Raw genomic sequence first — 24,892 nt, 5'->3', positions numbered from 1 at the left:
CAGGTGAGCAAGCTGAGTTTCTTTTTGAGATTAAAATGTTAGCATATGGTTTAACTACTATCAAGGGAACTTGGCAGTAAATGTATTGGATTTATTGCTACCGTTTATTGCAGTAATTTGATAGAATTTCTGAATTAAAACTATGGAAATGAAACTGGGTTGTTTGTTTCACATCAAATTTTTTATTCAAGTTCAATTTTTTCCAATTGGATAGGGAGACAATTAGTGAGGAGATATTCAATTTGGCCCGTTTGTTTGTCGGCATAGGAATAGAAAATTAGAATGCTAAATTAGAACAGGAATGGAAATCTGGAATGGGAATGGAAAAGAGCATGGTTACCAGGACACCCGTCTCCCCCCTAAAAGTGGCGTCTCGGAGACTGAGACGCGTCTCGAAGACTTTTTGCGTCTCCGGAGACCTCAAAAAAGGTTGGAGACTTCATGACGAAGTCTCCTGAAGTCTCCCCGTCTCCTAATCCAAAAAGTGAAGTCTCCCCGAAGTCTCCTGATAAAATATAAATGTAAAATATAATATTAAATAATTTTATATATTTTAGCCCTCATTTAAATGTTTTTAATGCAAAAATCTAAGGTACTATATGAATTCCGTAACAATTGCTTGGTGATGTACGTCACCTACAGGAACACGATACAAGTCTAAGACAACATATTGGAAGCTGTACAGGATTGCAGTAAAGATCCCAAATCACATAAATTTATGCGGCTGAGGAATTAGGGTGCAAAAACTGTTGTTAGTGCATTAGAAGATAGTATTACGTATGTAACAGAAATCTGATATGCAAATGCTTGATAATAGTATTATTCCTCATGAAAACCAAGCATCTATTTGCTAATAAAGACTCAGCGATAACAGTGATAGACTAGAGGTTTTATGTATGTTAACATGAATGTATTTGGTCCCATATTTCTGTTTTTTCAAGAGGATATCATGTTTCAGTTTGATGTATAAGTCGTATTTATTATTCGTACCTGTTTATCTGCTGTTGGCAATATCCTAGTACCAATATAGGAATCTTTGTTAGTTGAATCTGTGTAACTGGAAAAAAAACACTATTACAAAATGATTTACTCCCTTTTAAACTAAGCAATCCTAACTCTTAGTTAGAAAATAGAAATCCTAAGTGTGTCTCTATGCATGCATCAATGTTGAATAATTCAATAATTTTCACAAATTTTTTGTAGCAATGCCAATTTGTCAGGTTTTAAAATCTATTTCAGTAATGTACTTCTGTATCTAACCGCTTATTATTATTATATCTTTGACAGTTTGACTCTATGAATCTATTTTAATTTTTAATGTGACAACACTAGTATTATTAATTTATTATTTACTTTAGTCTTTTAGTCTTACGGTATTACTATTTTGAAATTTTGAAATTTTGTATTTACTTTTAGTATTAGACTCTTTAAGTTTAAACTATTAAAAATTTATTTTAAAAAAAAAAAAAAAAAAATTGCCGTCTCCAAGTACCCCCATCTCCTATTTGAAAAATTGCCGTACCGGTACCAGTACCAGTACCGGAGACCTCAAAGTCTCCCCATCTCCCGGTGACCTTGGAAAAGAGCAATCCCATTCTTGTTTGGTTAACCTGGTATTTGATTGGGAATATGTTACTCTCTTGTTTGGTTGTACAAAAATGGAATAGGAATAAGGTTAACTTTTGTATTTTTAAAAATATTTCCCTTACATTTTTTTATTTAAATTTATTATTTTTTGATTAATTTTTTCAATAATGGTAAAAACGTTAATTTATTTTCATTTTCATTTTACTCATTGAAGTTAATAAGAAATATAATTTATTTTTAAAAAATAGATATAATAAAAAAAATATTATAAAAAAAGGTTTTAAAAAATTAAATGTTAGAAAAAAAAAATTACAATTATACAAAAAAAAAATTAAAAAATTTAAAAAGAAAAATCAGATTGGGAATAGGAATGGCCCATTCCAATAACAACTATTTTTTGGAATGGACATATGCTCATTTTAGGGGCAAAATTGGAATATGTTTGCCTATTCCCTATTCCGATTTGGGGTATCAAACAGAGAATACATTTCCTATTCCTATTTCAGCAAACAAACGGGCCCTTATATCTCAGATGAATGGATGAAAATTTATCGACACACTATTGCATTTATTCATTTTGGAAGAAAAAAAAGTGTATGTTTTCAAGTTGTAAGTTTATACTATGAATTAATTTATTGACATTGAATACTGAAATTATATCTATGTAAATATTTTAGTAAGCTTTTGTAATGTCCCAAATTTTTAATAAAATAATTTAATTAGGTTAAATAATTAAATGGTTCTAAAAAACAAATAATATCACAAAGACTTATTTGATTAATTGATTTAATTAATAAAAGGGGCCTAATATTTATAAATTATTTGTAGGTGTTTGTGATGTCGCCATTCTTTTGTAAACCCTCCAAAGTTTTCTCCAAGGGGTATTTATGTGCAGCATGTAGGATGTTGTTAATATGCAATTTGGATTATTTATTTGCACTGCTAATTCCTGTTGGGGTACTATATTGTTTGTCATTTCGGAAGTGGAAGACCTTCCCTACTTGGCTATTTTGGTTTCGGCAAGATTAAACCCTTACCCTATTCCGATTTTTTGTATTACTTTGCTTCAGGTCTAGCACATCTATAGTGTCATCTTTGTCTGTGAATATTATTGGCAAAAATCTATGTTCAGCATCTATTCTTGTTTAGTACATATCTTATGAAATTGATGTTCTAATATCATCTTATCTAGCATATAAGTTGGAAATCACTATACTTTCTGGATAGCAGATTCAAACCATGTATGACACCTTCTTTACTCTAAGTATTTTCTTTCCTTTTGTACGGCCTTCGGCTTCCTACCGTGTAGCCTTCGGCCTCCTTCCGTGCGGCCTTTGACTTCCTTCTACATGGCCTTCGGCTTTCCTTCTGCACAGCCTTCGGCTTCCTACCATGTACAACATCTCTACTTGTTGGTCTCATAAACTAAAGGTACTTTCGTAGGCATTGAAGCGACATGGGAAAATTACACTAGTATTAAAGCTGGTGATTCTACCAACCTATTGGGAGAATTAAGAGTTTGGACTTGGATCGCACTATGGCACACAATGATGCCATATGGTCTATATCTCAATTTCCAATCAATTGGAAGGCACATTTTGTAATAACCCCAACTACTTGATCACTTCAGCAAAACCATTTTCTCCACTTTTCAATTGTCTGACATTCTGTCAAACACTTGGCACACACTCTTGTTATTACTGTGTATGATGTTTTTGGAATGCATATGCCTTTTTGTGTTTGCAATATATAATTTTGCGAATTAAATACATTCAAATGTAAATGCTAAACACTAAACATAAATATATGAGAACAAATGCCACTAGTGCAATTAATTTTATTAAATAAGGACTGGGAAATGTTTTCATTAAATGATGGACCTGTGATTGCACAATGTTGAAATAGTGATAACTTGACTGCTGGCCAACTGTTCGCAGCCTCTAGAAATACTTTACAAGCTGTCTGCAAATCAAACGCCAACCTCCAAAACTCTACAGTAGAACCCTCAGCTTGGATGCAGCCCTCAAGAAAATTATCATAGGCCTCTTTATGTGATTGCAGATATGAAACAAGACCCAAATGCTGCTACAGGTGATGTCTGTAGCCTCTCCAAAATGCACAGGGATTTCCCCAATCCAAATTGCAGGTTTGTAGGTTATGATTGCAGCCACCAAACGCTGTATATGTCTATGAATTTGCAGATTACGAACCCCCTGTGGAGCAATTAAATCCTCTATTGATTCAGTCTTTCAAATAACAGTAAGAGCAAATATGAAAGACACCCATAATATTTCTCAAATATGCAGATTGAAATCCTCAAATCGCAGCTGGTAAATGCAACCAAATTCGAAGCAACAATGTCTCCCAGCAACAAGAAATATAGTAGGAAGACTTCAATAATTCCGTACTCAACAATACTCAAAATTTGATCCACAATACTTCAGCTGTGGATTCAATGCACAACTCATAATCAAAACCCTTATACCTCAGCAAGGGAGTTGTAAATCAGAAGACTTAGAAATCCTTACAAAAGAGAAATAAAACCAAAGAGACAATTAGATGATGAATTCTCATAGTGGGAGCCATATTTATAATCTCCATTGTGAGACTTAGCTTCAGCTACACACCTTTTACTTAAAAGATTTTTTCTTTATACTTAGGTACATAACATAATTTATTAATTCCCTTTTGGCTCCCAAAATGACATTTTCAACCATATCATGATATTCTTACTGTAACATACCATTTTTCCTAAGCTAAAAGTAGAAACATATTCTAAGGTAAAATTGGATTTCATAACAGAATGACATAAAGATAGTTATATTTGTTACTTCGTTTAGAAAGAAAAACTATCAATTGAATTCATTGTACAAGAAAAAGTATGCAGAAGTAAAGTAACAACCCTTTTCTAGTTCACATGAAAGGAAACTACTATAACTTCCATAACTAACTTCTACAAATACATTTGATAGGAAGTTAGGAACATCATAATGAAACACACACACACACACATATATATATCAAGGAAACATTAAATTAAGATTATAAAACGTACAAATGATCAAGTCATACATGTATCAAATAACTGTCACTATATTGTGCAAGCCTCATCATATGGTGAAGAGGAGAAGCATTAGCATGGGCTTAACCTGATGTAGAGCCTCACCTTGGAAAACTCAGGAGGAAAACAGTCACTCAACTGAGTTACATCAAGGGGCACATACACCCTCTAGGATCAAACTAAAACCAAACTCGACACTTGACTAACTAGTTCTCTGCATACATATTTAAAATGAGAACTTGTGACATGAACTTCATGGATGATTAAAAACTCCTGCAGACTGTTAACAAACTGATTTTTTCAATACCCAGTGAAAACTGAGATGTGACAGGTACTTTCATAACCTCCTGTCACAACATTTTTCTGCACTAACTTAATAAAATCTGGCCCGACTTTTCTGCAATCTGTTTGACATACTTTTTTGGGAGAAGAAAACTTGACATAACTCCGACCAAAAACTGAATACCAAAAGCATTTACTCATATTCAATCTACACCATCTTTTCTTCTTGCGTGAATTTAAAACTTGTGCACAAACCGACCACCGATCAAGAAATGTTCAGGAACTTACAACTGCACATTCTATGTATATAAAAACAATCTTTCCCTTTATCACATATCGATGAATATATGAAATATTCAATTGATTCATAGACATAAACCCGCACGGCTGAACGTATTGACGGCAAGGATGACAAAAGAAAATAAAGCAAAAAATAAACTTATATACATACTCATCTATGACCATAGAACTGATCACAGAGAGTCAAATGATTTCCGTTAGCAAGGAACGACTCTCAAAATAGTTTATGCCAGACTTACAACACCCCAATCGATCCTACTATAATACAATCCAGAAAAAAACTCTGAACTATGAAGGAATACAAAGAATTGACTTACATATGATTTGCAAAATTAGAACATTCGTATATTTTCAGAATGTTGATTTCCAAAAGATGGTACAAAAGGAAAAATCACACTTCCAACTGAAAACGTAGAAAATCAACACCAAAAATATGAAAAACTTTCTGTTCTCTCCGCATTCGGTCCTTCTATTACATCAAAAACTAGCTTTTTCTCTCTATCCAGTCGGAATATGAAACATCTCCTTCTCAAGAACATTTCTTGAAATCATGAGAATCCAAGAAATCAGAAAAAACTGTCACCAACTTTCTGTCACAGTCCAGAATTTGATTGGATTAATTATTGAACACCCAAAATTATGACTTAAAGAAAACTACATAGCTGAAAAAACAACACATACGTTGTCCTAGGTGGCTATACCTAGAAGGCTCATCGAATTACCATTCTAGTTATGCCACCACACATAGGACTTAACTGAAAACATTAAAATTTAAAACAAAACATAAAACATAACATTAACTTTTTGTCACACTTTCAACAATGTTACTTCTTGTAGCATTTTTCTGATCTGCCACTGCAGCATAACCTCCCAACCAAAGACCTTAACTTATCCCCACACAATCTCATTCGAGAAGCCCTCCCTACCCTAGGGTTAGGCTTGGGGAACCCTGGTCCTGCCACCTAAGCATTCTGGTGTAAGAGTGTCGGCTAAGCTAGTAGACAAGGCAGTGGATCTCTGCCATCAACCTCTCCTCTATCAACTAGCACTCTGGCCTCTAGTGATCAATTGTGACAAGTGAGCCACTAACCAACCATGGCCAAAGATTTCAGTAAGCTATTAACGAGCCCGATCACCCACCGCTCGACTTGACAACAAGAATACATTTTGGACAACCATGAGCTGACTCGGTATAGGCAATTTAATTGTTCCTTTACTTCCTTTTATGGACATTTATTTGTCCTTGCAAGGATGTCTCTCCTCCCTACCCATTATCACTTGACCATTAAGACCTAGGGTTAATATATAAAGTTACATTCTGATGACCACTCAATAGTCTCAAAATAAAAAGAAGGTAACAATTTTATGTTAACAAAAGTTTAATGTTTTTCTTGTATTAAGAATTGACTAGCTAGCTCATGATTGTTCAAGGTATACTATGTGTTGCCTAGCCGTTAAATCCTTCACCAAGATGGCTAGAACCTATACCTGATGGTTTGTCGATGGACCTTGTTGGTGCCCCATTCCTTGAATCCCATTTAGCAATTCTTCCCCCCCCCCTTTCGTCTATTCCTGCATCCAGGAAAGTATACTTCTAGGATAATAACATATCTCTAAATTTTAAATCAAGATAACTATAAACAAAAATATTTCATAATTGTCGCAATGGCTAACCACGACACTACTAACAACTATCTTTATAATTTCTTGAAATGTAAAATTTCATTTTTTGTAGAGTTAGTAACGAGAAATTTACAAGTAATTTTCACATGAATCAAAATGGTTAACCATAATTTCCATTTCACAAGACCATAACATTCACCAATTTTAACTAGCCAATTGTCATTCACATGAAAAATACAACAGCTATAAGGATATTTTAAATGAGCAAAAATTTGGGATGTAGCATACCCTCCCCTTTGTGTTTCATTATCCCCGATGAACTTTATAATATAAAATAACAAAATTCTATTTAAATAAAACAGTCCAAAGTTCAAATAACAATTTAACAGGATTTTTTTTGGTTCAAGTCTTTGAGAAAAGGTGGGGAAATTTCCACAAGATATCATAATCTTCTCAGGTAGCATTTTCCTCGGCATATTGGTACCCTTGAACATTGCAGTGGGTTATGTTCCAATTTCGCAAGCAAATCTTATGCACCTCGTGTATTCTAAGCGATTCTATTTCCACCTCCCTTGGGTCTCGCACCTACAAAAGGCTCCAATTAATTATATGCTCATGGTGTGTTATATATTTCTTAAGATATGATACGTGAAATAGATCATGCATTCTAGCAAGGGCTGGAGGTATTGCAATCTTGTAGGCTACCAGGTTTACAACTTCTAACACCTCAAATGGTCCCACTTATCTTGGGGCTAACTTGTCATTCTTTCCAAACTTGATAGTGCTCTTTTGTGGTTTTACATTTAAAAAAGCCTTTTCTCCCACTGTAAATTCTCGAGGTATTCTCTTTGCATACGCATAACTTTTCTATCTATCATTTGTCTCCTATAGTCTCTAACAGATCTGAACTGCCTGTTATTCCATCTCCAATAGCATCTCCAACCCAATGATAATTCTATCTTCAATTCGGTTCCAACTTACAAGGGTTATGCATTTACGGTCATATGGGGCCTCAAAAGGTGTCATCTTGATAGCGGGTTAAAAAGAACTGTTATAATAAAACTCTAATAAGGGAAGATACATTTCCCATTGGTATTGTCAATCCATACAATACACTCTTAGGAGATTTAATACCTGATTTACCCTTTCTGTCTAGCAGTCAGTTTTCAAATGATAGGCGGAATTGATATTTAGCTTGGTTCACAAAGCTGACAATAAAGTTTGCCAATATCTAAATGTTATCCTAGCATCTCTATTGGATATAATCTTTTTTGGAACCCCATGAAGTCTAAAAATTTCTCTGACGAACTTGTAAGTGGTCTTTGGTGCTCCATCTCTTAAATTACCTGGTATGAAGTAAGCCACTTTGGTTAGTCTATCCACAATCACTAAGATGGTGTTGTGTCTATTCTGGGTTATGGGTAGCCCTTGAATAAAATCCATGGAAATTATGTACCATTTCCATTCAAGAACCTCATTTGGGTGTAGTTGTCCTGTTGGATTACGGTGATCTACCTTGACCCTCTGACACTCAAGGCATCCTGCTACAGAATCTGCTATTTCTCTTTTCATCCCTTTCCAAAAATACAAGGGTTTCATATCTACCAACATCTTGGTCACCCTAGGATGTCCAGAATATGGGGCTGTGTGATTTCTCATAAAATCATCCTTCGGACTTCCAAGACCTTAGGTATACATATATATCATACCTTTATATCTCAAAAGTTCATCCTCTTCTAGTTGGTAAATTCCATACTTGAGGTCTTGATGATCTCTATGAAGTGCTTGGCTAACCTCACTATAGAAATCGTCACTAAACAGGTGTTGTACTACTTGCTCCCTAAGCCCTGTATTTATTGCTACCATAGCTAATATATGCCTTCGCCATCTTAAAGCGTCTGCTACCTTATTTTCCTTGCCCTTAATATAACTGATCTCAAAATCATAATCCGCTAGAAATTCTAGCCACTTCTTTGCCAGGTGTTAAGGTTAGGCTAAGTAAATATATATTGCAGGCCGTGATGGTCTGACCAAAGTTCAAATGGGTTCAAATGGTTTTGCTATCAAATAGTGCCTCCACATCTGAAGGGCATTAACAATCATTGCTAATTCCAGATGATGTGAAGCATAATTCTGTTCATAATTTATCAACTTCCTAGATTCATAGGCAATAACTTGATCTTCTTGCATCAGTACACCTCCTAACCCTTCCCCAGATGCATCTATTATAACCACAAATTGGCCTTATGGATTAGGTACTCTAAGTATCAAGTAGTAGTTAAAATTCTCCTTCAGATATCCATTTTTCAGTGAAAATGAACTATCCTTTCGTTTGGAGTGAAGTGATGGGGTATGATATCCTGGAGAAATCTCTAACAAATTTTCTATAAAATCCTATTAAGCCCATGAAGCTTCTACCTTTGTCATGTTCCTAGGTACAGGCCAATCTTTGATTGCCTTGATCTTAGTGGGATCTACGGCTATTCCTTAAGCTGATACAATTTGCCACAAGTATTGAATCTCCTTTTGATAAAAAGAACTCTTGGATAGTTTTTTGTACAATCTATGCTCTGTTAGAAATTTGTTCAACACTCCCCTCGAGATTCATAACAAGGGCTTAACAACCTCCTATATACTATAAGTTGAGTGGTTGTATCAAGCATTAACAGATCAGTCTTTTGGTGCAACGGCGACCCCACTCTAACAAGTGGTATCAGAGCTTGATCACAAGTTCAAATCCTCAGACCCTCGGGTAACGTTGAGGGGGAAATTGTTGAAAATTTGTTCAGTGCTCCCTCAAGATTCGTGACATGGGTTTAACTGCCTCCTGTGTACTATAAGTTGAGTGGTTGTATCAGGCATTGATAGATCGATCTTTTGGTGCAACGACAACCCCACTCTAAAAAGTGGTATCAGAGCTTGGTCAAAGGTTTGAATCCTTAGACCCTCGAGTAACGTTGAGGGATAGATTGTTAGAAATTTGTTCAGTGCTCCCCTTGGGATTCGTGACAAGGGCTTAACCGCCTCCTTATACTATAAGTTGACTGGTTGTATCAAGCATTAACATATCAGTCTTTTGGTGCAACGGCAACCCCACTCTAACAAGTGGTATCAGAGCTTGGTCACAGGTTCGAATCCTCAAACCCTCGAGTAACGTTGAGGGGGAGACTGTTGGAAATTTTTTCAGCGCTCCCATCAAGATCCGTGACAAGGGTTTAACCATCTCCTGTGTACTATAAGTTGAGTAGTTGTATCGGACATTGACAGATCTATCTTTTAGTGCAACAGCAAACCCACTCTAACATGCTCTCGTAGTCTCTATAAGACTATCTCCGAATGTTTTTGATGTTCCTCCTCATTTTGAGATTAGATGAGAATATAATCAATGAAAACTATCACAAATTTATCTAGACAATCCTGAAAAATGCTATTCATAAGGTTCATGAAAGTTGTCGGAGCGTTGGTTAGCCTGAAAGGTAGTACAATAAATTCATAATGGCCATATTGAGTTCTAAAAGCAATTTTATGAATGTCTTCATCTTTGATGCGGAGCTCATGATAACCAAACCTTAAACCGATCTTGGAAAATATAGTTGCACCTCTCATCTAATCAAAATTCAAATAGATCATCAATTCTGGGAAACGGATACCTGTTCTTGAAGGTCACCTTGTTAAGCATCCTATAGTCTATACACAACCTCATGGTCCCGTCCTTCCTGACAAACAATACTGGAGCTCCCCAATGTGAGACACTGGGTCAAATAAGGTTCTTATCTAACACTTGTTGAAGCTATATTTGAAGTTCCATTAATTCAGTACTGGTCATCCGGTAGGATGCTCTTGATATAGGCTCTACCTCAGGTATCAAATCTTTAGTGAAATCAGACACCCTAGATAGTGGTAAACCAGGAGTTCTTTTGGAAACACGTCCTGAAATTTCCTAAGATATGGGTACTTGTTCTCAAAAGATTCCTCTAAGTTTCCTCTGATCTCACCATCTTCTAAGGTGTAGTCATTTTGGTATGTATTCCTTACAGATTCTTTTATTTTTCTATCTTGACTACGTAGATTTCACACCCTTTTCTACTACATCTCTTAAGTTGCATGGTTGAGATCAGGCAAGATTTGATTTCATGCATAATTACTTTAATGCTCACGGGATTCTTTCGGTCATCTAGACATTCTACCACCTTGGCAAGGCGATCCACCTTAGCCTTATGTTCACTAAGCCAATTTATACCCATGATATCATGGGACCCAAGGGGTGCTACATACAAATTCACTTCTATAGACAAGTTCGAAAAATCAACCCGCACCTCAAACGGGCACTGCTCTACCTTAGCCCTTATCTGATTTGCATACTCGACGGTCCACAGTTTTGCCATAAACTAGATCTTAGGAAATCTACTCGACAATTTTGAGGAGATAAAATATTCAGTTGCTCCTGTATCAACTAGTATAGAAATAGGAATTCTGTAGATCTTACCCGAAGTTTCTATTGGACCCAGCTGTTGCTTTGCTTGTCGATTATCCAAGGCTGCATGAATCCTTTCCTAAAAGACAGCTTGTTGTGGTGGTAATGGGGGTCAAGGTGGCTGGTTCGTATTTGGCTTGCTAGGGCACTTGTTGGCATAGTGGTCACCACCACATGTAAAACACCCAGACGGTGGTCCTGTCTTTTCATTTCCTCTATTACCCCCATTAAAGTTGGAGTTACTCTTGAACTCTTTGCCACCATTTCCCTTGGATTCTAGTTTATTGGTTTTTTTATTTGTAAAATGCCTTTTATGTGGCCCTAAATCTAAGCTTTCCACGTTCCAACTAGTTTTCCTTTTATTATCCCAGATAGAGTCATTCCTTTTTTATTTTATGCTCCTACCTGACAACTCTCTTGAGAGCTTCCTCCATAGTTTGTGGAGCGAGGACATCCACTGCTCCCCCGATCCTATTGTCAAACCCATAACAAACTTTCTAACTTTTAGGTTCTTATCTTGCTGATACGGGGGTACATACTTTAGCAGATGAGTGAATCTTTCCTAGTACTTGTATACAAACAAATCCCTTTGCTTAAGGTTCTCAAAGTCTAGCAATTTCTGATTGTAGAAGGTCTGGGGTAACCATCGGTTCTTAAAGATGTAGATGAATTTGTCCCAAGTAACTTCAGTTGTCTTAATGTTGAGCTCTATCTTAGTGTTTCCCCACCAAGTAGTTGCTTCACCTAAAAGATGGTATATTCCCCATACTGCTTTGGAATTTTTGGAAAAACTCCTGATTTCAAAGTACTGTTCCATTTCAGTTAACCAAGCCTCTGCATCCTCCCCAGATTCGGAGCCCGAGAACCTAGGTGGTTTGATCTTTTTAATATCTGACGACAAGTCGCTAACTATCTCTAGTTATTTTGTTTCTCAATTTGGATGAGTGAGGCTTGAGTACCTCTTTTGATGTGGCCAGAAATTGCAAGTTCAGTTTTGGGTGGGAGCAAGGAGTGTGTCTCCTCTTGACTACGCCCAACTTGGGATGCTAGTTCATTCATTCTCTTTTCCATGTTTTCCACCTTCGCTTGTGTGTCTTGCAAAACCTAAAGCAATAGATTCGAGGAAATCTGAGGATTGATATCATTGGTTACTTCATTGTCCACAGGCTTCCATTGTTATTCATGTTTCCTATTTTTTTAAGGTAGTGTGCAAAAAATTTCCTAAGTCAATTTCATGCTTGCATTTAGATGTATAGGATTGCTCAAAAAGGTGTAAAAACAACAAAGATGTTTTGCTAATTGCTTATTTTATTATATTCATCAAAATTGTGGGTTACATTTGTAACAAATTTATTTACAAAAAAAAATCTCCTCTTCTTAGGACACAACAAAAGGAAATATTAATTACAATTCAGATACCCTAATCTCGGGTATTTTGTTCAATTTCAATCTTGGGCTTATCCTTCCCTTACATATTTTATGAAAAATCATGAGAGGATCAATTTGTCAGGCATTTCATGCCTAAATAAGTTTGTTTCTCACTATTGTCTTCCTGGCAAGAATCCATCTAACCCTTTCTTTATTCCCTGCAAGGCATGTGCTAAGGTTTCATCATCCAAGCACATGGAGCAATAGGAATAATCATGCTTCGGCATGTTATTTATTAGATAAGAGAATATGGGGTGTCGGGATTTCTTGCAAGGAGTCTTTCGTATATACATCCCACTAACATTTAAATCTGTATTTTCAGTTTTCTTAGTGTGGATAAGTGATGAGCCCAAGGTTCGAAGTTGAACCCAGTGCTCTGATACCATATGTAACATACCAATATTCCTAAGCTTAAGTAAAAACATATTCTAAGATAAAATTGGATGTCATAACAAAATGACATAAAAGTAGTTATATTTGTTACTTCATTTAGAAAGAAAAACTATCAACTAAATTCATTGTACAAGAAAAAGTAAGCAGAAGTAAAGTAACAACCCTTTTCTAGTTCACATGAAAGGAAACTATTATAACTTTCATAACTAACTTCTACCAATACATTTGATAGGAACATCATGATGGAGCGCACGCACACACAAACACACATATCTCAAGGAAACATTAAATTAAGATATAGAATGTACAAAGGATCAAGATTCATACATGTATCAAATAATTGTCACTGTATTGTGCAAGCCTCGGCATCTGGTGAAGAGGAGAAGCATTAGCATGGGCTTAACATCCCAACCGCAAACCTTAACTTATCCCCACACAATCTCATTCGAGAAAGACCCTCCCTACCCCGAGGTTAGGCTTGGGGCACCCTGGTTCTGCAACTTGAGCATTCCAGTGTTAGAGTGTCGGCTAAGCAATAGACAAGGCAGTAGATATCCTCCATCAACCTTTCCTCTGCAAGCTAGCACTCTAACCTATAGTGATCAATTGTGACAAATGAGCCACTAACTGTTGATGTGAGTTTTGTATCACTTACATAACATATTAGGATTTGACTATTCGATACAGGATATCAAACATGCAACTCCTCTCTTGAAAAGTTATTGCTCATGGGACATGAGTATAACTCCAATGTTCCTTACACTGTTGGATACTCGCTCAGTTTTATCGATGTGATTTGTTGATAATCACGTAGGCGGCCTTACGCTATTCTTTCGAGGATGACTTGGACTTTGGTGGGATGAAGGTAATGGTGGCTCAGTTTGTGAAATGTGCGGGTGGCAGAGAATGTTGATGGTAGTGATGATGGAGGATGGGTCTGCCAGTGATGATGTTGATGGGAAAGAGATGGTCATGGAAGGTGAATGGATGTGTTATGATATTTGACTAATTTCCCTAACTTCCTTCTCTAAGCTTCGACTACCCAACTACTCACTACTCTACTCCTACTCCTATGAATGGAAGGTTAGCAAATGGACGGGGATCGAACCTAATGAGAGCTGACCAACGGCCTCACTTCCATAGGTGCAATGATTCAAAGGAATAATAAACTAGTTTGACACGCAAGGCTTCTCAACAAGCCGCTAGGATGCTAGTGGTCTAGTAGTGATCCCTATCAAACACCTACTAATGCTACCATGCAACTATCCATCTACTTTACTCTCACTTAAACAACTTGAAATGAAATTTGCTTCAACAACTTGAAAAGGAAATCTAACTAAGTGGAAGTAGAAAACATGCAATGACACCCAATGTTCTTAATCAACATGCTAATCGCAACAATGAAAAAGACAGCAATTTTGGTATTATCTTCGCAACAATTTCTCCAACACTTTACAAATGAGAGCAAATGGCCTTATATAGGGGCCAAAAATACAACAGACAGTGGAGATCAAAACAAGATCAACAGTCTAGATTGGATCCTAAAAACCCTAATTAGGGTTGCCACCCCATCGGCCAATGAGAAGATGCCACCTCATCAATGGACCAATGAAAAAAGTGCAAAAAGTGGCAACTAATGAGAAGGCACCAAAATGGTGGCCAATCAGAAATAGACACGTGTCCTATTCTAGAAGAAAGAGAAATTGCCACTTGGGCTTACATCAAATGATCTTCTAATATAAATCTTCCATTTTCTTTCATTTTCTTAGCTAAGGCGATGAACTTAGCTAGCCTTTCGTTAACTTCTTCCATAGGAGGGCAAGGTGTGTGCTTCGCCCAGAGTTCCGCTGACTTCACCACGCTTCTGCTTGTAGTATCCTTTTGTGATCCTTCTCATATTCTTTTGTAAATCCAATAAAAGCATTGAGAGAGGAAAGGGTGCCCAAATGCTTTTTCTTGATAGCAATCTTTCCCAACTCATCCAACTTTGATCCAAAATATATCTCGTTGACATCCTCTTTGCCAAGGGGGATTGTCCTTGCTTTGGTCTTTCCCTCATCCGTATCATGTCCACTGTAGCGATATTGGTGTCAATTATTCTCTTCATTTTCGAGAAGAAGGGTGTTTTGGGCATCATATCCTCTTTGTCTTTCTTAGTCTTGTCCACTTGGGATTCTTAGTTGCACTAACATCCTCCATGCTCGTCACCCTATTACGGGATGGTAGAGTGGTGGACCAGAAGGTAAGTAGAACCAAGGGAAGCAATCCTAAGACTAGAACGAAAGAAGGATGTCAGCTTAAGGACCCCTTGCAACTCTAGATGATGAAAATTCACCTTAACCAATAATCTTACAGCGACTTTTCGGAATTAGGACTTGACCTTAAGAACTTCAAATCCCTTGCAAATCAGAAATTTATCATGCAATTCACCTCCAAATAAAATTACCCAAACTATGGCAAAAATTGTAGCCTCTTGCAAAAATCAAAATTTTATCTTCCACAAATTTCGCTCTCCACAAAATTCGACTCCCACAAATTTTGGCCCCCACAAATTTTGGCTCCTACAAAATTCGCCAAGCAAGAAGAGTGCAGATCTGCTCTTGCAAAATCGCCAACACCTTGAGAAGGAGAAGTGAGATGTGAGGAAGAAAATGGGAGAGAGGCCTCCTCTTATACCCAACTTTCTTACTCTCTCCAAGCTAGCCGACTTGGACCCTGGAAGAAAGAAAAAACAAATAATTAATGCAAAATTATGACCCACAATTAAATACTTAGCTAAAATTAATTTTGCCATGATGAAAATTAACTTTTTAAATTGCCAATTAGTTTCAATTTGCAAAAAGAAATTAAACAATGCCTTGGAGATGTTAAATGCTTCCATTTTATGAGGATTTAGTAATTAATACATCATTAAAATCGGATTTTGGCTAATCAAAAGCCATTTTTTCAATATTAAATTACCAATTTCATTAAATGGCAAAAAAGTTTTCAAGGCAATTTAATCCATTTAAAGCCAAATTTTGCAATTTTAATTCAAATCGATTTTGCTAAGCAATTTTAGCATTTTAACACAAATAAAATTATTTCTCTAAAGCCTAAAAATCGATTTTGCAATTTGACTTCACCATTAGAAAAATTAATTTTCTTCACCAAAAAATAATTAAGATTTTCCAAAAGACCAAATTTAACAAAATTTTCATTTTTTGAAAATTATCCAAATTTATACAATTATATCCAAATTTTCAAAAGAAAATGTCTAAGTACAAAATTCACAATTTTATCCTGCCAAATATTGCTCTTAAAAATTTTGTCCGGCCTAGGGATGAAATTGGTGGCTCTGGAATATCAAGCGAAGCCGGGTGAAAATAAGCTAAGTCTCCCCACATTTGTCCCGAAGGTGCCAAGGAGTGAAATTTTCAAAACTCAAAATTGTTGGACAATCCAAAAATTTGCCGAGGCGATCAAAAAAAGGGGGTCCCCAAAATTTTGGGGCGATGGTGTGAAAACCTCACAACACTAACCAACCTTGGCCAAGGATTTTAGTGGGTTATCAATGAGCCCGATCACCCACCGCTCAACTTGACAACAAGAATACATTTTGGAAAACCATGAGCTAACTCGGTATAAGCAATTTATTTGTTCCTTTACTTCCTTTTACTGACATTCATTTGTCCAATGTCTCTCCTACCCACTCATTTATCACTTGACCATTACAATCTAGGGTGAATCCTAGGAGATTCAAGAATCATGAATAATGCAGATATCATTCTGACAATTCAAATTTATTCCATCCGAACTAATCTTATCTCAGTGGCATATGATCAACACCACTGTATAAGTTAGATCGATGCCTTATGTAAAATATCAGTGCTTGCTTCTTATATTCATGCACAGAGAAAGCCATTAGAGATGTGCTCAATTCAATATTCATAGAGACGACAATTAACTTCAATACAGATGCGGGTCTATGTTTCCATCAACACCCTAAAACATGGTAATAAGAAAGGATTGGGAATATCTAATACTCTTTAAGCTACTTTCTATAGCCTTTATCTTCGGCCATTGTTGTTTTGTTCATGACCAAGAAAGATAAAAGAAACTACAACAATTTAATTCCACCGTTGTCCTCCACATTTAAATAGACAAGAACAGAGAATGATGGCAATAATATATAGAAGGAAAATAACTGCATGACCTATTGATGGTCGGATGCTCTCTATCTATTATTGTTCAATGGCAACAGCCCAGAAAAGTTGCCTATGGCGTTGGATACTACAGCTCTTCTAGTGCTCCATATGAACAAGGATTTATGATATGCTATTGATGGGAGTTCTTTCTATGATGAAAACTCAAAGCTAAGTACGAGAAGCAAAAGTACACTCCTCAGGCAGTGGAGGAAGAATCTACTCAAATTACAGTTACAAGAAAGAAGAAAGAATGACAGTGCATGGCCAGCCATCGGTCACAAGTAACTCCACCAAAATTTAAAATATTTAAAAAGGAATAATGCCGATATGAAGGCGATAACCGCTCATCAATATGGAGCCAAAATTAAAGACATAAAGATTATACTTTTTCATGATTGTATATTAAGATATATTGGCATCATGCTATTGGTGTCACCTATAATTGTACGTACACCTATACATATATGTGTGTGTGTGTGCACACGTGTGTAATTTGAATCATGAGATTCCTTTTATCAATATATTAATTTGTGCACACACATGTATATATATTTATATATATATATATAGATGTTAAAATAACATGGTGTCAATATATAGAGTTACATTCCAACGACCACTCAACGATCTCAAAATAAAAAGAAGGTAACAATTTTATGTTAATAAATGTTTAACGGTTTTCTTGTATTAAAAATTAACCAAGTAGCTCATGATTGTCCAAGGTATACACTGTGTTACCTAGCTGATTAAATCCTTCACCAAGATGGTTAGAACCCATACTTGATGGTCTACTAATGGACCTTGTTGGTGCCCCATCCCTTGAATTCTGTTTAGCAATGCTTAGCCCCTTTTCGTCTATTCCTGCATCCAAAAAGTATACTTCTACGATCAAGGATAACTTAAGTGGCTAATATTCACCAATTGGCTAATCTCACTCATTGGGGACTGCAAATTTGGTTAATTTTGTTACACTTTTGGGGTGGCCATGTCGCCTACACTTTACGAAAATTGGGTTCCCATGCTTAGGTCAATCATCAATAATAATACATAAGTATTTGTATTTTAGTGATGACTTCGCCAATGGAATCTAACTTTTTCATGCGACAGATTAAACATTTTTGCCTACAATTTCCAAGACTTGTCCTAGTCGATGGTCATATTCACCAATATTTGGTAAAATTTAAGCTAGTTTACAGGTTAAGTACATAAATTTGACATGTTTCTCTATCCCAAGGACTTTCAATGAAACTCTTTATCTTTTCTCACTTTGGCTCAAAATAGATTTGATTAGGTGACACGTGTCTTTATTTCAAGGACTTTCTTTAAAACTTGGTATCCTTTAAAAAGTTTGGCCTAAAATAGGATTTAGGCCATTGCTTTAGGATCATCCAACAATTAGAAACAATAGGGGTGTTTCCCAAAACCACCATTCAATAAGTTGAAGTGAAACTGTAATAATAACAATGGGCTAAATTTATCCCTCAAGTTTGATAATTAATTATGATCCATAATAATAATAATAAATCATGGTTTCTAGGTCTGTGTACTTCTATCTACAATTTTCTTCAATAATGAAATATTCGCCAAGATTTTATAGAATTTTCAAATAATTGTAAAATATGTCCAGTAAAATTAATTTTTTTCCTACTTAAAAAAACAAATTTGCTAATAGAAATTAATTTTTCCCCCTCGAACTAATGTTTGATTCGCCAAAATTTTATATGTTTTTCTAGAGGGGGGTTTCTTAAAGTTATCCCTGTCTGCGATAATAACATATTTCTAAATTTTAAATCAAGATAACTATTAACAAAAATATTTCATTATTGTCACAATGGCTAACCACCATACTACTAACAACTCTTTATAATTTCTTGAAATGTAAATTTCCATTTTTTGTAGAGTTAGTAACGAGGAATTTACAAGTAATTTTCACATGAATCAAAATGGTTAACCATAATTTCCATTTCACAAGACCATAACAGTCAACTGTTTTAACTAATCAATTGTCATTCATATGAAAAATATGATTATATGGCTATTTTAAATGAGCAAAAATTTGGGATGTAACACTTACACGCGAGGCCATTGTTTCTTGTGCCCAAGATTTAAAACTTTTCAACACAGTTCCAACGAGCAATGACATTGAAGTGGCCAACATACAATACCAACAAAAATTGAACATATTTAGTTGAATAATAATAATAATTCACCTGTCTTGCGAAAACGACTAAAGAAGCATCAAAATCAAAATCTCACAACATGGGAGTGATCCTGATGAAGAAATATGATGAATGAACCTAATGGGATGACTTACTAAAAATAGGTGCTCCCTCCAAGATTCTTGGAGCCCAAACCAAAAACCAGAAATAACTAAGAGCATCACTCAACTCCTCTTCTTCAACTAAGGTCATCAAAACTAATTGTTCACTTACTATAAATAGTAAGTCCCTCAAAATGGAGCCAAAACTACCATAGGCCACCAGAAAGCCTAATAACTCCATAACTAAGACCCTCAAATCCCACTGTCAACTCATGAAGGTCATAATGATAAACTAACCAAGCCAACTGCAAGAACCTGCTCAAAATGGGGACATTACACATTTGTTGGTCGTTTACTCCAAGAACACTTTTGCATGCAAACTAATGGATGGTGACATTCAGGACAACCGATAGAAGGTAGTCGATGACATCATCTACTACAAAGAGAGAATCTACTTGGTACTTGAGTACAAGATGAAGGAAAAGATTCTGGAAAAAATTGCACAAATATTGTTGAACCAACACCTGACGATCAACCTGATGGAAAAATGAGTTCTACCAATGACTCTCTCCGAATAAGAAGGCTCTATCGATAGTTGTTCAACTTCCTAGTGATGTGGACTTGATTGAGGATTGTTTGCAAGAAAAATCTTTACAGTTGGTTGAATATGGAGTTTACCCTTTGGTTGGGCCTAAGGCATACATAATTGCCACCTCTTTGCCTGTGAGGCATCCTCATGGAAACTACAAATTGCAACTGAGCTATGAGATCCCTAAAGAAATTTATGAGCATCACGATATGAAGCCTTTGGATCTGATCATCGAGGTGTCTCAATGGGATCCTAATGACCCTGGGAATGGTCATGTTTTTATCAAAGTGGTGCAACAAAAGCTTGATGGATATTTACTTTTCTCGCCGACATCCAAGTGTGTGTATGTGATCATGATGCAGCATGAAGACATCAATAGATACAACTATTTGCGCTTGGTTTCAAATCCTAGAGCTGCAATGGGCAAACTGTTTGATGATGCATTGCTTGAGGGCAAGCAATCTTTGGGCAGCGAGGATTTATAAATGTCCCAATTTTAATAAAATATTTTAATTATGTTAATTAATTAAGTGTTGCTAAAATTAAATAATATCACAAGGATTCATTTAATTAATAAAGGGGCCCAATTTTTATTATCCATAGCTGTTTGCCATGTCGGCGTTCTTTAGTAAACCATCAGGAGTTTTCTCCAAAGGGATATTTATATGCAGCGTGTAGGAAGTTGTTAATATGCGATTTAGATCATCTCTTTGTACTGCAAATTCCTATTGGAGTTCTATATTGTTTGTCATTTCAGAAGTGGAAGACCTTCCCTACTTGGCTAATTCAGTTTCAGTGAGATTAAACCCTTACCCTATTCCAATTCTTTGTATTACTTTGCTTCAGGTCTAGCACATCTACAATGCCATCTTTGTCTGCGAATATAATTGGCAAATATCTATGTTCAACATCTATTCTTGTTTAGTATATATATTATGAAATTGGTGTTCTAATATCATCTTATCTAGCATATAAGTTGGAAATCACTGTACTTTTTGGATAGCAAATTCAACCATGTACAACACCTTTATTCCTATAAGTATTCTCTTTCCTTTCGTACGGCCTTTGGCTTCCTACCATGTACGACATCTCTACTTGTTGGTCTCTATTTGGTACCCAAGTCCAAGATCAAGGATTTTGGAAGAAGACAATTACACAATATCATTGAACCAACTCCTGACCATCAACCTAATGGGAATGTAAGTTCTACCAATGACCCTCCAAATAAGCAGGCTCTATCAGTAGTTATTCAACTTCTAGGTGATGCGAACTTGCTCAAGGATTGTTTGCATGAGCAATCTTTACAATTGATTGAATATGGAGTTTACCCTTTCACTAGGCCCGAGGCATACATGATTGTGACCTCTTCATGTGTGGGGCATCCTCATGGAAACTACAAGTTGTACCTAAGCTATGAGATCCCTGAAGAAATGTATGAGCATGATGGTATAAAGGCTTTGGATCTGATCATCAAGCTGTCTCAATAGGATCCTAATGACTCTGGGCATGGCCATGTTGATATCAGAGTGGTGCAACGAAAGCTTGATGGATATTTACTTTTCTTGACTACATCCAAGTGCGTGTACATAATCATGATGCAATATGAAGACTTCAATAGATACAACTATTCGTGCTTGGTTTGGGATTCTGGAGCTGCAGTGAGCAAACCGTTTGATGATGGATTGCTTGAGGACAAGCAATCTTTGGGCGGTGAGGATTTGTAATGTCCACAATTTTTTATAATTTTATTAATTAGGTTAATTAATTAAATGGTCCTAAAAATTAGATAATATCACAAGGCCTAATTTAATTAATTGATTTAATTACTAAAGTGATCATTTTTTATTGATTATCCGTAGGTGTTTGTCGTATCGGCATTCTTTTTTTCTCCGAAGCGGTATTTATGTGTGGCATTAGGAAGTTGTTGATATGCAATTTGGATTATTTCTTTGTACTGCAAATTCTTGTTGGGGTTATGTATTGTTCACTATTTCGGAAGTGGAAGAGCTTCCCCACATGGCTATTTTGGTTTCGGTGGGATTAAACCCTTACCCTATTCTGATTCTTTTTATCACTTTGCCTCGGGTCTGGCACATATGGAGTGCCATTTTTGTCTACAAATATCATGGGCGAATATCTATCTATTCTTGTTTGGCATATATCTTGTGCAATTGGTGTTCTAATATTATCTTATCTGGCATATAAGTTGGAATGCACAGTACTTTCTAGATAGCGAATTCAATCCCTGTATGACACCTTTATTCCTATAAGTGTTTTCTTTCCTTCCGTGCAGGCTTCAGCTTCCTTCCATGCGACCTTTGGCTTCCTACCATGCGACCTTCGGCTTTCTACCATGTACAAGGTCTCTATTTGTTGGTCTCATAAACTGAAGGTACTTCCGCAGGCATTGAAGCGACACGAGAACATTACAGCTTCCTAGATTTATAATTCGGTTTAGTTTTCACTTATGAATTGAGTTTTCTTTATATTCAAATTGACATTTCTTTAATGTATCATTATATATAATGTCGAACAAATATAAATTTAATCTTCATAAAATTCTCTATACTTCGTTTTATATTATTTATGTCTGTTTTTTCAATTCATCAATTTGAATGTCAATAGCCAAAACTATAACCAAGATTAGTTTAATCTTATAATTCAATTAGTGTTAACTTTAAGATGTATTTATAATTATAGTTTAATTAGGATATGGTTAGGATAAGGGGTCATTTTGGGTTCAAAAGTGGTAATGGTGAAGATTATTGTTAGGGTTAGGATAAAACTAATGGTTATGGTTAAGAGTAAAGTAGGTTTCAGCTAAGGTTATGATTATATATTATATTATTATATTGTGGTCCATTTATAGTTAATCTATATCTAAGCTAATGGTTAGGGTTACAAGTTTATAGAATAACTATAATTCATTTAAAGATATCTCTCGGGTCTTTATAATAGATTTCTCTAAATATGCTAGTGTATATTTATGGCGGCTATAAAGCTCTAGTAATATCATTCTAACTCTAAGAATTACATTTTTATTTTCTAGTATAGCATAGGAAAGAAAAATATAAAATTTACAAGTTTCTGGGAATAAATTGTTCATTGCAATACTCAAATTGATTCCAAAACATATGATATCATAATAGATCTTCCTTGTGTCATGTAAGGCTTTGCTGATATATTTCATATTTTATGTATATTTTCTTTGATAGTTGATGGCATGCATAAAAGAAGATACAAAAGATGTTCAACACAAGTGTGATGAATAATTTAATACACATAATTTTTGTACCAAAATGACTTTATTAATATTTATACCTTGTATAATTGATTCTAAGAAGATAAAATATGTCTAAGACTTACCTTTTCTTTCCTATTGGACTATACCTTGAACCCTTATAGGCGCAAGTGCTAATTATGATATTCTTTGATGGAGTAGAATTACACTAATCAACATTCCCCAAAGTTATTGCACTATTAAAAATTATATTAATTTTTTTTAAGTTAAAAAATAATTATATCTTTCTGTGTATCTGTGGTTAAAGTAATCTGAGACACTCATTCCTCTCTGTGAATATATAGGCACTAGTTCGTGGCTCATGTTCATGAGATTTCAATATTCCATGTGACTTGAGTCACTTGACCATTCAGAGATGTTCTTTAGCGGCATTTCCTTTCTGAGATAAACCTCTACACATAAGGAAAATTCCTGGAATTATAGATTTGACATTCTCAACTCAGGTGGATCATGAGGGAACAAAGAGGGTCAAGCAGAAAGTTGATCTTAAATTTAACACACCACCATGTATAGACACACGCAGATTTTATCATGACTTAGAAGGCTAGGTTTATGAGTTTCTTACAATAGAAATGGAGTATCATGCATGAACAACAAAATAGACGTGTTTGAAAGGAAAGAATGACTATATCTTTAGAGAGTCATTTTGTCGAAACATTACAGCCACAAACTAGCAATAAAGCCAGGAAAAAAAGTTAGAAGGAACAAATGGCCACTAAAATTTTAATTTTGAAAGGTCAGCATTTACCAAAGCGAAAGAAGTCATCTGGGAGAGGCTGATAGCGGTTAACAATTGTGTATATGACAGAAAGACCAACTGCTGTTATTAGACTGCAGATGAAAAAGATAGGGTAAGTTTAAAACATAGAACCCACGTCTCAAGTATATTATGTTCCACAAAGAACGAAGAAAGAAACGTTTCCAAATAAGAATAATGAGCAAATAGCAGTATCTCATACAATTGATCTATGAACAGGAGTGTAGCTTGTCCATCAAAACTTGTCAGACGCCCAGGGAGAATTCCAAGATAAGATACTGCTGCTGTTTCTACCAATCCTGTCAACAAGAAACTGCTCCAACACAACCCTCAAAAATTGGCTATAATGAGGCTAGTGATATTGGATACACAGAAAGATTTTTAACTTATATTCAGAACAGAGCAAAGCTAAAGATCAGTTTTTGCAGTTCTGCATATAGTTAACTCAGATAAGATAGAAAGCCCCAAAGAATACAGTTCAATACTCTCTGTCTACAAAATGCATTCAATCTCATTTTTAGAGAGTTTCTATTCCAAACACACAGAAAACTTATCATGAGACCATTAATTTGTCTTAAACGAACTGAAACAATGCAAAAGAGTAGGAATTGCACTGTAAGATATTATTTAATAAACATCTCTTTCTATTG

General features: G+C 35.5%; 1 protein-coding gene across 6 annotated transcripts in view; it reads right to left on the bottom strand.

The window, feature by feature from the left end:
- Positions 1 to 24,892, bottom strand: part of LOC149535647 (CAAX amino terminal protease family protein) — a 183,717-nt gene that overhangs the window by 109,258 nt on the left and 49,567 nt on the right. For all 6 annotated transcript variants that reach the window (XM_089803459.1, XM_089803461.1, XM_089803462.1 and 3 more), the window contains 2 exons: positions 24,445 to 24,555; positions 24,234 to 24,316 (listed from right to left, as the gene is read on the bottom strand). In XM_089803459.1, coding sequence (XP_089659585.1) covers positions 24,234 to 24,316; positions 24,445 to 24,555 — 194 coding nt within the window. The remainder of the gene's footprint in view (positions 1 to 24,233; positions 24,317 to 24,444; positions 24,556 to 24,892) is intronic.

This window comes from Cupressus sempervirens, chromosome 10, assembly GCF_028749045.1.
Source record: "Cupressus sempervirens isolate cs-2001-9-10 chromosome 10, ASM2874904v1, whole genome shotgun sequence".
In the NCBI taxonomy this organism is placed as follows: Eukaryota; Viridiplantae; Streptophyta; class Pinopsida; order Cupressales; family Cupressaceae; genus Cupressus; species Cupressus sempervirens.
This window is presented reverse-complemented; position numbering and strand designations above follow the sequence as displayed.